This window comes from Lissotriton vulgaris, chromosome 7, assembly GCF_964263255.1.
Source record: "Lissotriton vulgaris chromosome 7, aLisVul1.2, whole genome shotgun sequence".
NCBI lineage: Eukaryota > Metazoa > Chordata > Amphibia > Caudata > Salamandridae > Lissotriton > Lissotriton vulgaris.
In genome coordinates this window covers 318501395-318517831 of record NC_141695.1, presented here as the reverse complement: position 1 = coordinate 318517831, position 16437 = coordinate 318501395, and the positions used below count along the sequence as shown (strand labels likewise).

At 42.9% G+C, this 16437-nt stretch overlaps 1 protein-coding gene across 2 annotated transcripts in view; it reads right to left on the bottom strand.

Annotated features, from left to right (window-relative positions):
- LOC147701473 (voltage-gated potassium channel KCNC1-like) overlaps nucleotides 1-16437 on the bottom strand; it is a 710999-nt gene that overhangs the window by 183038 nt on the left and 511524 nt on the right. For both annotated transcript variants that reach the window (XM_086930147.1, XM_086930146.1), the window contains exon 3: nucleotides 12354-12548. In XM_086930147.1, coding sequence (XP_086786273.1) covers nucleotides 12354-12548 — 195 coding nt within the window. The remainder of the gene's footprint in view (nucleotides 1-12353; nucleotides 12549-16437) is intronic.

Genomic DNA, 16437 nt, shown 5'->3' with positions numbered 1-16437 from the left:
TACAAGACATTACAGGATCAAGGACCTCGTTTCCTTAAAAATCAATTGATCCCCTACAACCCATTGAGAACCCTCCGATCCACCTCACTCAACCAACTAGTGGTGCAACGTAGCCGAACAGCTTCTTGGGGTGATCGCCGCTTCTCAATTGCGGCCCCTAGACTCTGGAACACCCTTCCAATCCACATAAAAACATGCCCTTCGCTCCTTCAGTTTAGAAAAAAACTGAAAACGTGGCTATTTAACCAGTAATTTACATATCCGTGCTTCCTGATCAGGGTGAGACAACATTTGCTTTTCTAGCGCCGAGACGCCTACGGGTATTTGCAAGCGCTCTATAAATATCATTAATAAATAAATAAATAAATAAATGATGAGGCATTACCGATTCGGTATTTACCGAATCGGTAATTAAAGAATTCACAAGGGTGCAGGGGGTGTCACTTTGACACCCTCTAGCACCCCCAAAACGGGCATGTGTGCAATGTGACACACAGACATGCCCTAAGGGCACGTCTGTCTGTCACATGGCACATGTGTACATGCACAGATGTGCATGTGCACAGGAATCGGTATTTTACCATGGATTTGTATTCCATGGTAAAATACCGATTCTGTAAGCCATGTGCTGATGGAACATTGGCTACCTACATTGCATTTTCGGTAAAATTACCGATTTGGTAATGATAACGATTCGGTAAAATTACCGAAAATGTGCCCCTACATCTCGATAGCCCTCTACCGATCGGAAACGGCCGAAAATCTGTATTTTCGGCCGATTCCGATCGGTAAAGGGCTACCTACATCGGGCCCTAGATGTATAGGAAAGAGGTATAAAAGGCTTCTCCAGGACTGCCCATTGGAAGTCAGTCTCATTGTGTTGTTTCTACAAGAAGTGTCTTGTGAGTTTTGTGTGGGACTTCTTGCAGCGAAAAGAGCTCTTGTGCTCTAACATTCTCGTGCGGACTTTTCGGGTTGTCATACCCACATATACGCCCAAAAGAAACCTTGAAGAAAAACAATACCAACAAACCCCGAGTTAATTATTTAAGGAGAGACCATCTACAGGTCGGTGCCTCCCCCAAGACTCAGATGTGAGCTTTGAGGTACCGACGGATAGGTGAGTCTATAGGTGATTCATTGTATGAGAAGCCACAGGAAGCTCAGTATGGATAACACAGCCAGAAAGAATGTTGTTGTTAGAGTCTGCAACTCAGTAGTAGTCCCACTATGAATAGATAATTAACCTCTATGAGGATATATTTGTGTTGGAAGGTAGACCTGGGAGTCTAAGGGGCTGGGCACACATAGTTCAGTTACTAGAGTCTCCTCACATGTTGGTCCTTAGATGTAAGGGGATCTAATGGACAGGAATGTTGGGCACTGGAATAGACTGTGTAATTATGCTCTATGGGTGCTCTACTTCTGTTTTACCTCTTATATTTATGTAGTGCGGGGCCTCGTAGAATCTGAGCACGGTCCAGGTGAGGTGAGGTCCATTTCCCTACCATGAAGGGTGAGCATAAATACAATATTTTCTTCGAAACTGCTTTTGGTGAAACACATTGTATAGGTGATTGACATAGTAAGTTTATAATGACCATGCATTTTCCTCCATAGAATTCGTATTTCTTATCTGACATGGAGGGTTAATGTCATTGGTTGGTACAGGTTGTATCGTACTCAACCCTTTTACATCCTACTTTTTCACTTTGGTGGTGGTGGTGTTTCTTTTGTTTCATCACTACTTAGTGCAACTATTGTAAGAACAGAGGCCCTGACGAATGCCATGGGATAAAATACCCGCTAGGCAGAAACATGTTGGCCCATTATTAGACAGATATTTGTTGACTGTCCTTTTTTGCACTGTTCTATGTTTTTAATTAGGAGGTGTGGCTCGTCCGTAGAATAGTTAGAAATAGGAGTTAGAAATAGTTAGAAATAGGAGGACACTCCATCCTATTTTAAAGTCACTATTTTTTCTGTTGCACGGTTTCTCACTTTACCATCAAAGATCAGCCATCATTGCTGGTCTGTTTGTATGAGTGGACCAAATCCTTGACCAGCAACCAATGGTGCGGCGCTTGAAGTCCCAATGATCAGGGGACTAGCCTGATTTGCACCGGGGTTTGGCCATATGATAGGACTGATCATTGAGTCAATTTGATGGTAACCCTTTGCTAATTGTTTTGGATTTGTCAACCATGTATGAATGATCTGTACCGTGTTGGTCTTTCCTATACATATAGTGTTCACCTTGTTTTGAAATAAGCTGTCTTGATGTGACTTATCCACCCCGAGATTCTGTTAACTCGGATTGACAGTGCAGCCACATAACTAAGCTGGTAGACCCCCCTGTTCCTTCAATATTTCCCTACCATGACAATGCCTTTACTTCGGCCATAAATTCTATAACTCGAGAAACTTACATTAGAGGTTGGGCCTTTCGAACATAATTGAAATACTTCTTCACAATAATATACCTTAAATTCCCTAAACTCTGCATAGAGAAATCGGATCCCTTCAGTGACGTAGCAAGGGAGGGGGGGGGGGGGTGTTCCAGCCCTGGCGGCTCGAGTTTTTGAGGCGACACAACGCTGCACTCTTACCAGCGGCAGTTGCGGGTGGCAAACGCAGGAATCGCCAGCACCCCCTCCCCACCCATACATGCGCCTACAAGTGGCCAAAGTTCTAGCTACGCCACTGGATTCCTTTAACCCCTAATACTATCTGGTGACACACACTCTGCTAACCTTAATCATCACTGCTGCTCAAGCTACTAACCATCTGTAAACCCACCTCCAATGTTACCTCATAACACACTTTACTAACAATTATAATGAACTTAGGCCTCAATGTTAATCCTAACCTTGAGCACTAACTGGTAATTAGGTCTGTGACAATGACAGACCTGCACCTTGATAAACCACCTTTTTTGGTTTTTTTCTTCCCTTTAGCCTTTTCCGTCCAAGCTGACCTCGATGTGAATTTGCCTAAATGGGCCTATGCTCATCGGCTGGCCAAGATGGGCAAGAATGAAAAGCTTGGTTGTGGATGCCGACAATAACACAATGTTTCAGGGTTGTCAGTTGGTCTTGGTGTCCCACCACTGTCTCTCTCTCTCTGTTGCCGAGCACTGTAGATAAAGTGTTGATTTAATTATATTTGATTCACAAATCTCGAAGGAATAGAAGGATACATTGGTGTCTGTGGCACAGGGACTTAATCTCATAACACGCTGGCCACAGCAGATGCCAGTTGTGGTTGCTTAATCCCCTCGGCCATTCTAAGATCGAGCAGAGTATATCAGATTTCTTTCAGATGCTCTTACATAATGAATGTGTATTTGTGTTTTACCAGGAAGGCATAGAATGAGATTGCCAAAATTGTGTAATTTAAGGTTTTTATACGAACAGTTTCGTACCTGGTTCTCTGTGAAAACACATGGAAATAGGTAGAAAAGCATCCTAATCTAAATCTAAAGGACTGTCATTAGGCCCTCCGTCCATTGCAACCATTTGTATGCGTGGGTCTCACATCTATTTTAAGTACAAGATCTGGAAGTCACAGGGTGGATTCAGCCAGAGGACAATAGAGTGACCCTACACCACCTGAGCAAGACTGAGATGAAAATATTCCAAATAAAGGTAGGCAGAATTTCTCTGCTACCCCATATCCCATAGGATTTGACAAACGAGACTACTTTGTGGGAGAGTCTAGACCATATAACCGGGTCCATAAGAGGATAAACCATAACTGAAGACAGACTCTTGGCCTACTGTGAATCCCAGCTCCTGAGAACAAAAGGCGAAGGATACACTGCTTCCTGGCACAGATTTTCTCAACCAGATTGTTCTATACATACTTTTTTGATGTACTTACAGCTACTTCCAATTATGATTTAGAGGACGATGAGGTATGTTTAAACTATCAGGTGATTTTTTTAGTGAATGTTCAGCTTCGCACTATATGTTTTGTAATTCTATTTGTTTATTTATTGGTTTGTGGCTCTGTGATGAATGATACCTGGTCAAGGTAAAATGTTTTCCACTGACAGGAGGCGTACTCAAGCTACAGAAGGTCTCAAATGAAACTATCATTAATATTTTTGTTGAACTCACTTACCAGTCTTGACTGAAAGCCTGATATCATTATGTCTAGTAGCTCTCTAGAATTCATTTTATACCTAAGAACACATTGTCACTCATGTTCACCTCATGGTACGAAAGCTCAATACCAAATGAGACCACTGAACGAATTAAAACTCTTCATTCTCGAGAAGGCCCTCAAATTTGTTGTCCAATTGTTTGCTCTATCAAGACAGTATCCTATCAAATCGACTTATACATGAATGCATCCCTGACTGGTGTAGCTCAATTCATTTCAGGGCCCAGGAGCTTCAATCACATCTCCTCATTTCTCCTTACTTTTTAATGGCTCACCACTCATTTGAGATGCATTTTCAAAATGGACGACCAAAAAAATAAAGTCATCCACTGGCTATTTCTTTCACTACCTCTCACAAAAACTAGCATTCTCTATGGTACTGTCTCTCGGAAGTTCAGAGACTCTTGTGGAGCCATCTTTATAGAACAAATATAGGATCTAGGAACAAACCGAAACTTCTGGAGCCCTATGTATATATGAAATATAGAACCTGGAAGAAACCTTCTGTAGTCCTGGAGCACCTCCTTTTTAGTATCACTTTGGACCTCTGATATCCTCATTACTTCTGCTATCCTTTAATTCTTTTGACGGACCAGCACACTATCTTAATATCTTACTTTAAATCCCTTCCTAAATTGTCCCTCTAATTTCATATTCCTCCTATGGGCATATGTAGGTAATTTCCATTTTGTGATTCCCAAATAGCGATTTTTAAGGAATCGCTATTTGAGAATAGCAAAATGGAATGTAGTTAAAAATTCGCAATTGTTTTGCGAATCTCTAACATTCCTTAATTGCAATTAGCAAATTGCGAATCGCAATTAAGGAATGAGTGTCCCATTCATTCCTATGGGCTTAGAGGCCCATAGGAATGAATGGGGATACATTCTCAAATTGCGATTTTCTATGAGAAAATCGCAATTTGAGAATCGCAATTCCAAGGGTGCCAGGGTGTCCAGAGGACACCTGTTGCACCCCTGGAATGTGCCTCATGTGGCGCACAGACATGCCCTAAGGGCATGTCTGTGCGCCACATGGCGCTTTGAATTTTTTCAAAAAATGCATTTTGAAAGGAAATCGCAAAATACCATCTACTTGGAGAAAGTGCTATTTTGCAATTCCTAAAGACAAAATCGCATTTTAAAATTCACTCCTACATAGCATTTAAGGAATCGCAAATGTGCGATTCCTTAAATGCTTGAGCAAAATAAGGAATCACAATTTTTGTGATTCCTTATTTTGCTAATCTGCACCTACATACCAAAGCACCGTTTGTGATTCGCAAACGCCGAAATTCACCGAATTTCGGCGTTTGCGATTTGCAAACGCCTACCTACATATGCCCCCTAGTTCTAATCATTCTACTTACATAACTAAAAAAACCTGTAAAATATGCTTTATACTTCATAATGAATTCCAGTTGTACCATTACTCAATGTAAGACTCTATACTAACTACTATAGATGTTCGTTTATTGCAGATTGTTTCAATTGTTCTGATCTGTAACTTACGGCTTTGTGAATCAACTGTAGATATTGTTTATTCTATATAGTTAATTTTGGGTGTACCACGGTTTATGGCAAGATTTGGCTCTATTGGTCTGACATGTAATTCAATGATTTGTAAAAAGCTCTGCTACGAAACTCTAGACAGGGAACAGCTATCTGCAAATCAGTCTCTGTCCCACTCCAACAAGAACATTCCAACCCGCAATGCCCTTCAGCTGGAAATAAAGGCAACACCAGGCTGGTTTTGTCCTACTTAGCCCTTGTCAGTGAAGTACAGCTTGAGTCCTGTGGTACAGTGAGCACTGGACCCAGGTCTGGGTATATCCATCAAACTTAGTGTGTTTGCAGTAACAAACAACAAGGTGATGGAAGGAATGCTTGAGTTTCTTATAGCCACTGGTGATCAAGTACACATTGGAGTCTATTATTTTTCACACACTATTGCACTATATGCAAATATGGGATTTATGTAAATCAGTCTTGGTACATTAGAAACAGTCCAGCAGGAACTGCCAGGCAAAAAAAAGCCAAACTTAGGCTTTGACGATGAGTTATAATTGAGCTATGCGGTGCATTAAGCACATGATCCCATTGTTGCTTTGGCGCCCTAAGTACTATGAAGAATCCTAGATGCAGCTTATTAGTACATGGCTTGTCTCAGGCTAGAGTGTAATAGTGTGCAAATAAAATGATGGACTGGAACGTAACCTGCGTAATGACCAGCAGCTGGAATTAATTCAAGTATTCCACTCTTAACCTTTTTGTTCTTCCCAGTGCTCTTTATAAAATAACAACAAAAAGACTCTTCAATTACCCAAAACCTAACTCCTAACCCATACCACTCACCTGATCTTAACCGTCATTGCTAAATGCAACATTTCCTTCTAAATGTAACACTACTGAACCCAGCACTCACAGGAAAAAGTAAACACTGACTTTTTTGGAAACTGCTGCCACTAACCCTAACCGTCATGCAGCTTCTAATTTCCACTACCAACCCTGGCCACTAACATTGACACCTAGGCCTAATTTTAAACACTAACAGCAATTCTCAATATCAGTTTTCACTGCTAAGCTGAATCTGTTACCCCTAATCATAACCACACTAAATCCTCACTGCAAAGTCATCATCTTGACTGCTGACATCAAACATGCTTACACCCACTAACTGCGATTCTTAACTCTATCATAACAGAGAATTTATACTAGTTCCTAAACCATCAATGCTATTCACCTCATAAATCCTAACCACCAACTCTAACTTAGCCCTAAAAATAACCCTAATTTTATTCCCACAATCAATCAATCAAGGCTTTGTATAGCGCAGCTACTCACCCGTGAGGGTCACAAGGCGCTTATGGGAGGGCAGCTGATCTTCCAGGGTTCAGTTGAAGAGCCAGGTCTTAAGATACTTCCTGCATTGAGTCAGCAATGGGGATTGCCTGGCAGGTTGTTCCAGGTCTAGGCGGCGAGGTAGGAGAAGGATCTTCCTCCGGTTCTAGTCTTGTGGATCAGAAGGATGGCGGCAAGGTCCAGCTGTGTGGAGTGGAGGTGTCTAGTGGGAACGTGAAATGCGAGGCAGTGGTTCAGATATGCTGGTCCAGCTTTGTGAGGGCTTTGTAGGCATGAGTGAAGAGCTTGAAGGTGATTATTTTGTTGACTGGGAGTCAGTGAAGTTCATGAAGGTGTTCGGTGATGTGGCGGGGAGTGTTGAGGACCAGTCTGGTAGCGGCGTTTTCAACACTTTATAGTTTCCTGAGGGATTTCTGGATGGTGCCAGCGTAGAGTGCGTTGCCATAGTCGAGCCTACTGGTAATGAGTGCGTGGGTGATCAACTTTCTTGCTTTGGCAGGAATCCATATGAAAGTCTTTCGAAGCAAGCGTAGTGTGTGGAAGCATGAGGAGGATACGGCATTGATCTAGCAGTTCATTGTGAGCAGGAGTCCAGTATGATGCAGAGGGTTCATGCCAGGTCCGTGGCGGTGGGTGGCGTTCCCAGTGCGGCAGGCCACCAGGAGTAATCCCAGGCAGAGGGGGGAAGGGGGGGATTGGGGGTGGGGGTTTCATGATGAGTACTTCAGTCTTGTCCGAGTTGAGGCAGCTGTCCTTCATCCAGGAGGCAACAGCCTGGGGAAGTTGATTCTAGTGGCCAAGAGTTTGTTGGTGAGGGATAGGATCAGCTGGGTGTCGTTGGCATAGGAGATGATGTTAAGTCAGTGGTTTCTTACGACGGTGGCAAGAGGGGAGCCATGTAGACGTTGAAGAGGTAGCCTTGGCTGCTAACTCTTGCCATCAACTCGACGAGGTAAACACTAGCCTTCTCTGCTAACCCTAATCTATACATACACCTTAACTCTCTGTCTAACTGGACAACTTAACCCTTTCCCACTAATCCTAAGGACCACTGCGAATCTTCATTGCTAACTTTCATTGAATCCCTATAACCCTAACTGGAACTCAATTGCTATATTTAATTCCACTGCTTGACTGTAACATTAAACATAGCCCCAACCCTAACCTTCACAGCAATGCTTCATCTTGCATGTCATCCATGAATTTAACTTGACTACAATACAAAGGCCTAATCAATAAACCATTACCTTCACTGCTAGTTCTATCCCTTCCCACAAACATTAAATACAATCCTCACTTTCAATACCACACCTAATCCTCAATGTCATTTCTAACCATTAGAACTAACTCTTACCTCTCTTACATCAAAACTTAACAGCCACTGCTAAACCTAGACTTCAGTGCTAAATCTAAATATAGCCACCCAACCTAAATATGACTGTTAATCTTAACATTCATGACTAATCCGTCCTTCATCTCAAAGCCAATCTTCAACCCTATTCAACCAACGGTCCTAACCATAACTCTAATCCTAAATATGCCAGCTACCTCTATCCCTAAATGCTAACCATAAACTTGAATACTAGCCCCATCTTTACTACTTAGCCTAATCCTCATTACTAATTCTAACATTCACTGCTAACCCGATATTGATCTCAACCCCATAAACCTCATCCCTATCCTTAAGTCTTGCCTCCAGCCTAACCATAAGACCTAGCACTAACCTTAGCCCTAACCATTGCAGCTACAGCTAATACTCAATGCTAAATCTAGCTTTAACCATGAACACTAAGCCTTAAAACTAAGCATATCCCTCTTCCCTAACAAACACCCTCAACCGTAACCCTAACCCGGAGAGTGATTCTCGCCATAATAGCAAACATTAAATTTGGTTGCTACAATGAACCTGTGAAGCTAACACTAACTTCATTGCTAACTAACCCTTAAAGCTAAACTTCACACTTACCGTTAAAAATAACTCACAATAATATTAATTAGAAATGTTAACGTTTGCTGTTAATCCACACATCATTTCTAACCCTAACTGCAAACTCTACCATGTTCCTAGTCACCATTCTCTACCCATATGCCACTCATAACATTCATTACTAATAAGTCTCTAAACTAAACTAATAACTTTAGGTAGCATGTCTAACTCTTACCTCTGTCCCTAACTCCTACCCTTAACTGCTAACTTAAAATACTAAACCTGGCCTTAATCTTCACTACTACTCATCACCTTCATGCCTCACTGCGTACTGCTAATGCAAGATCACATAACTATATGAAAGTACATTGGGCATCCCTCACCACGAACCCACATCACCTTTCTTACTTGTTTGCTGTCTTAGCTCACCAAAAGGCAATTTTCTATAATTCAAAATACTTTTTTTCCATTACACCATCCAGGTGGGTTTCTAAAATGTATTTATTTGACGGTGAAGGACGGCCCTCTTCTTCCTTCCCAGCCATGTTTAAAAGTCACAGCCTGCATAGAAATTTCAGAGTGCATAGTCTCTGATGTTTTGAGACCTGAGGTAAAGACTTTTAAGGCTCAAGGCCAAAGCCATACTATCATTTTTGCAGATTTGGGTTACTGTACCTGATTCATAGAGTTCTAAGGTACATTCTTTGACTCTTGCCCTGAGGTAGATAGTTAACACTGAAACTTTTTTTCGTCTTTCTTTTTCTCCTTCTGAAGAATATTGTTGGGTTCACTGTCAACATGCCTAAGTCACGTCTGATTCCTTTGCAGATGCTGCCATTTATCAGAGCTATCCTAAATATGGTGCAGTGTTGTGCCCTTCCCACCATGGAGTGAAGAGTCCAGGACTTTCAGGATATGATCTCAATGTTTCAGCCTCGATCCTGGATCTCATTGAGATGGAGTTGAGGCTGCTGGGTCTATTGGCATCTTGCACCCTGCAAATCATCCACGCCAGATGGTGCATGCGGCTCTGCAGTGGGACTTGAAGTTCCGGGGAGCACAGCACTAGGGGAACCTATTGGATTTCATCCAAATTTCAGAGGAGACTGTGAAGGATCTGCAGTGGTGGTTTCTGGAACGCGATTGACCAATGGCAGACCTCCCTCCTTCCCCTCCCAGGGCTGAAAGTGACCACTAATGCAGGAAGAGGTGTGGCGCCGCGGCTAGGGCGACTGACTCCAAACTCTGAGGATCACGGTTCGATCCACGGCACCGGCGGTAGATTAGCCCAGCACCATGTGACTCTGGGCAATAGCTTTCTTAATCTTCCCGACGGCCCCCGGCGCCTAGAGACCCTAATGGGTGAAGGTTCAGGCTTTACAAATGTGGATTATTATTATTAATATCTGTTGAGGAAAAATAAGTGTGGATCCCCAAAAGCAACACCCAGGTTACAGATTATGATGCCTACTCCTTTATATAAATTCAAATTAATCATTAACAAATGGTATTTAGTCGGTGGCACTGCTGACATATGTCTCAGCTACTAAAGTACTTTGGAGAAAATTTCATTTCATTCCAGTTTTATCTTGTAATTACCGTCATTTGGATTAAGTTGGTATTCAAATGTAACATGTAGAGAGTTTTTTTTAACTAATGCGCGTACATTGTCCAATGTCAAAACCAGCCAATTAGAATTTCCATCAGGGGCACGAGATACAGATTGTGATTCTTGGAATCTTGCTGTAAGTTCATTAATGGAGTTCTGGGCTGAAGAGACCAATTCCAGATGTCTCGGGGAAGAGACTCTTAAACGTGGGGCATATCACAGCATACTAGTATTAATATTCTACTGCTGCTTAACCTGCATTTTTGGGAATTTGTTACTTATCTCTGTACCCGAATATGCTTGTCGGTAATATTTTTGGACAGTAATTGGCCAAAAACACGCCATGCGGTGTGATTTTCACTGCATGTGTTCCACCAGATATAGAGCCTAAGATTCGCGGAGTACACATGAGAGCGACTGGCCAGGTAGACGTCCTATATGTCCTGCATTTTCCTGTTCTTATTCAAGACCCTCAGTTTATGTATTTATGCATTTTTACATATATATATAGGGTGGGCATTACCCAAAGATGTTAGAGCACTTTACAATAAAACAGGTTTCACCACAAGAGATACAAAGTTACAAACAGCTACTAGTTACAATGAAAATACCAATAACAGTAAGAGCATGCTGGCTGCCTGAAGCCCACTGTGGCTGTCTGCTGTATGTTATGGTTATTGACACTTGACTGGCCACTGCCCTCCACCTTCTGACCTCCTCAGTCAGTGCTGTAGTCAGCACTACCAAGATGGCTGCCAGGACCCCCTCCTACCGCCACACACACAAACACACACACACAACACACTCAGAACAGTCCAAACCACTGACCACCAAACCAGTCCACAGAGTTCCAATACAACCACGAATCATGCCTCTGTGACTGGAGAACACTGGCAACGCCTCTTCTGTTTGTTTACAATGAAGAGATGAAGGATCGACAGACCGGAGGTGTCTACTGTATTTGTGGTTGTGGGAGTCACTGAACATGGTGTGGGGAAAAACATGAAACTATGTTTTATTGTCTCTCCATGTCATTTAAACTGTCTTCGCATATACTCTCTACAATTACTTGGTGAATGTTCTCGTCATTTTTTTTATTTGTTTCAAAGGAGTACTTTTCTCCAACTCTCTCCATCCGCTATATCTGTTGCCTTCCCTTTTTACCAGAGTGCATGTTCACTCCCTGTCACTGATGAGTCAGCTAGTTATCGTCCTTCCATTGTTTCCTTGCATCTTACTTCTCAGATTCCACTGCCACACTTTAGCCTAGAAAATTTTCTAGATCGATCATTCTACTTTTTCCTGTCACTATCTCGACCCACCTGATCAGAGTTGCTCTGCAGTGACACCATTACCAGCTTTTCCATTCCCTCAGGATGCAAGGTCATAAGTATACACCCAATCTGCCATGTTTAATTACAGTGACAATGTTTGGCGGTTACGTCATATTTTAAAACATCTATCATTAGTAGAGGGTCTCCGAATATTGTTAAATCCCAGACCAAGTCTGAATTACAGCTTGATGCGGAGTCAATCCTCTCCTAACCGGACCTGCGATATCAGGTGTAATGCTTAAATTGGTGGAGATTAGATGTACAATGGTTGTTTATGGTGGAAGCGATAGATGGAGATAAGAGAAGGAGGAAGCGTGCACAAGATCCACCATCCCCAGTGCTGGTAGGGAGTGTGCAGACTGAGCAGGCTACTGAACAGTGGTATTTCACATATTTGGGCCGGGGAAGAGGCTGGCATGAGATTGGGGAAGGGAAGGTGCATCAATGACAAATACCTTTGCGAATGTTGCCATCAGGAGAGTGTGCAAAGTCTCCAGTGGACAGCAGGAAGCAAGCTCGGTCTCGGTTGTACCTCTCTCTTGAACCAGGTGTGACGGGGGACTTCTCCTCTGGTGACAAGGCCTGGTCTATGGTGGGACAGTCCTCATTAGCCAGAGCAGCATTCGCAGCATCACCATTCTGCTTTGAATCTTAAGGAATAAGGAAAAAGTTAAATGGTTAGGTTTATTCAGTGTATGTGGATGTTAGCTTTTGCGGTGTTCAAATTTGTAGCTAATTGCAATATAAGATCCTAAAAAAGTGCTCTATCTGCGTTTATCAGCAATATCTGCACATATTATACTACACGTATATCTGCAATAAAAAGTTATAAGATATTTAAGATGTTTGATTGTCAGCAATAAAGCACACTTATATATGCTTGATCTAGAGCTACTCACAATATATGGTCCTAAGAAATGTTAGACCTATGATTATCAATAAAACATGGTTCTAAAATATACTAAATCAATGGTCATCAGAGAAATACTGTCTCTTAAGATATGTTAGATCAATGGTTATCTGTGATATAAGACCCTAGAATATATTAGAGCCATAGCATCAGTACTACATTGTTTTAAGCTACTGAAGATCTATGAATATACCTCTGATATATTTTAGAGGCATACTAGTCTTAGAATTTTTTTAAATACCAACAAGCATGATACTGCTAACGACATCAAAGGTTAACACCTCATGAAAATATCTTCCCTAGCCAATAGCATTGCCTGCGGTATTATTCATGACCTCAGCAACTGGTACAAAGTAGAATATCACAAAAAGCCAGACGTTGAGAACATCCTGTGTCTTGTTCTTATTTTTTAAACGGTATTATTGTTTTTTTATTACTGATATGCAGATACTCCATCAGTACTGAATGGTAATCATAACAACATATGGTCTAAATGATAATTTGGTCATACGTTGCATCAACAAGTACTTGTACACAACTTATCTTCAATAAGGGGGTATTGCACTGGTGACTACAATTAAGGAAGAAAATAGCAAATAATGGAAAGAAAAACACATCCAACAATAAAAGCTAATATTGGCGACTGAAAGGGGGTTGGGGATGGAAGGTTATCCTGGTAACTTAAGTTCAGACTGTCGGTTCTAGGCTACAACCCAGGATTCTGGAGTGCCGATCTGATAGGGGGGGGGGTGTGAATAAAACAAAGTTTGACTGTCTCAGGGATCCTTGAAATGATGGAGGTGAGGCAAGCCTCCGGAAGTCGTAGAGGCACTGTAGTAGGCATGCACTACCCCGCAGTCTTGAAAGAGCCAGTACAACACAGTTGTTCTTACATATCAGTTCTCTTTTCCCATTCTCATCTCTCTTCTCGTTGCTTGTCCACCTTCAATACAAGCCTTTAGTGCTGCTAAATTTTATGATTTCAAAGAAACAAATTATTTCACGATGTCATTTCTCACTCTTCCATATGAATTATTTGATTCATTTTTGTAACATAGAACTCTGCTTCTGCTAGTGCATCTTACCATTATGGTTGGAATGTGTTCTTCAAAGAAAATGGACAAAGATAGGCTGTTAGTGATAGAGCTGCTGCTCTAGCCGCAGACTCCTTACCGTAGAATACTGCCCAGGCAATAGACTGGATCTGGAATTTTTTGTGAGCAGTACCCCTGCGCGCTGGTAGGTGACATCGTTCGGCCCCACATGGCGTCGTCAGCGTCGAAAGTGACATGTGCGTTGCCTATAAAGACGCCACCCTAGCGCAGGTAGCAGTTACATTTTATGATGCCAGTCAGGGCAAATCCAGAGAAGAGCTACCCCTAGACTTTTTTGACAGACTTTTTTCAATGTTATGTCGAGAATGTTTTAGAGACTTTGTCTCTTGTTGTGTTGAGGATGTCTGTTAGGGTAGCTTGTGGTAAACCCGGTGGTGCCTGTCACCAACAGATGTCATTGACGGACCCACGTTTAGTGTGCCACTGGTGCTCGGAGTGCGACCACAATGCCAAAAGCAGCGTCAATTGCCATGCCATACACCCCTAAGGCCTTGAAAGAGCAGTCCCTCAAACTCCTCGACATGCGACGCTCAAGATCTTGGTAGAGAGGAAGGTCCCAAGATTTGTCACGGAGTCGCTCCATGCGCTCAGCTTCGCAGCTGAGGTTGTCAGGATAATAATCAAATAAGTCCCACTGACACAAGAAGAGCAAGAAGTCCGAGACCTTTGACTTCACCACGTCCGTTGGAAGTCATCAGCACTTCCTAGAGTTTCAGGGAGCGCGTGCCACCCCTGCCCAGCTACGTGAATTTGATTAAGCCATGCTCCTCATATTTGGGTGGACGTCCCTACTGGAGTGCCTTCAGGCCCCTTTTGCTTGGGAAGGGCCCCTACTGGTTTCCCCCTGCAGATTCGCCCCTGGTGCCAGTTGGGCCTCTTGGATCCGTTGATGGACCTAGAGTTGCAGTGGCGTCATCCCAATTCTTATCCCTGACTGCGACACTGAGTCAGGTGGGCGTATTCTGACTCCGGTTTCGGCGACTAAACGGGAGCACAGTCCCAATGACGGAGCCAGTACCTTATTGTTATGATAGGGCTGGATTTGGGGACGAATGGGAGGGGTATGCAGACCCTAAAGGATACAAGTTAGAAGAGACAGAGGGCAACTGGTATGAGGAACTGGCAGATGCTGGTGGACTGGGCACCTCCCCATACACAGGCCCGGTCTCTCCCTCACTGTGGTTATGGAGGAGGGTGCCTCTTTCACAATGGTGGTAAGGGCGACTGAGGTCCTGGCCCTTACCCTACCCTCAGTGGCGGTCAAGACAAATGTTTTATCTGTGAGTTGCCCCCACAGAAACATTAATACCACATAATGAAGCCCTTATGGCTGTCTTGCTAGGGGCCTGGTCCAAGCCCTGTACAGGGGCTCAAAACAAAACTTTGCACTCTACAAGATGGCTTTGCCATAGTCACGCCGGGAAGTCTGTTGTTTATGTTTCGCACTTAACATTTTGTATTTATTGACACACATGCTGATGGTCAGTGACGTGAACAATGCATTTTTTGCTGAGACGCGTTGACGCTGTTAATCTGTACCTCTGCACTACCTTCCACAATAAATTACTGGAGCTGCTCTTGTAGTGCCATGCTGTTTTGAAGGATTTTGGGGAGAGGAGAGGCGGGGTGATTTGGGTGCGGTGGCTTCTGCACAAGTCACAGTGCGCCTCTGGTGAGCTGCAGCCGGTCGGCAAGCGCCATTGTTTTCAAGGACAAAAAAAAACCCCATGGGATATAAACCTTTACAGTCAAACCATGTTGTAGGTTCCCTTAGAAAGGGAAACAGAAGCTCACTCTCTCATGCTAGACATAAAGGCCTGACACGGTCTAACCTCAAGAATACTCTAGACTGTCTCTAATACCAGGAATGTGCTCCAGTTTGAGGAATCACAGGGACCTTAACTGGAAAGACTGGGGAATGCATCATAAAGAACAACTCAGGTGTCGTCTGCAATGTCCTTCACTGGTTCCCCTCTTATCTTACAACTAACACCTCTTTTTTCACATGGGCACTTCCAGATCTTAAAGAACCCTATCACCTTCGGATTTCCCCAGGGTTACACACTGTCCCTGGTTATCTTCTCTCTGTTAGATTATCTGCGAACTACAATTTCTTTGACAGGTTTGTGTCTCTCACAAAACCCTATTCCACCAGAGTGTAAGTCAGTGGGAGTGGTGAAGGACAACTGCAGGTTTGCTTTTCATCGAAAAGAACATTGTTTCCTTTTGGGATATTGTGACGCTAATCATTTTAGGGTGTTTGTTCAAGCAGCCACTAACCTTTTCAAGTGCACCATTCTCCTCCCTAAAGAAGGCCTAGAACACCTGACCTAGACTTGAACCTAGACCTGGAGCGTAAAGGTAATAGGTAGGGAAGGCGTGTAAGTTCAATGCTAGCGCTTGTGAGACAACCGCTCATCAGTTAGCCAGCAAGGCTACTTAGTTAAACACTGACCAAAGCCTGTACATTCACAAAAACGGACACACATTTTTTATCACTAAGATTCATTCGCA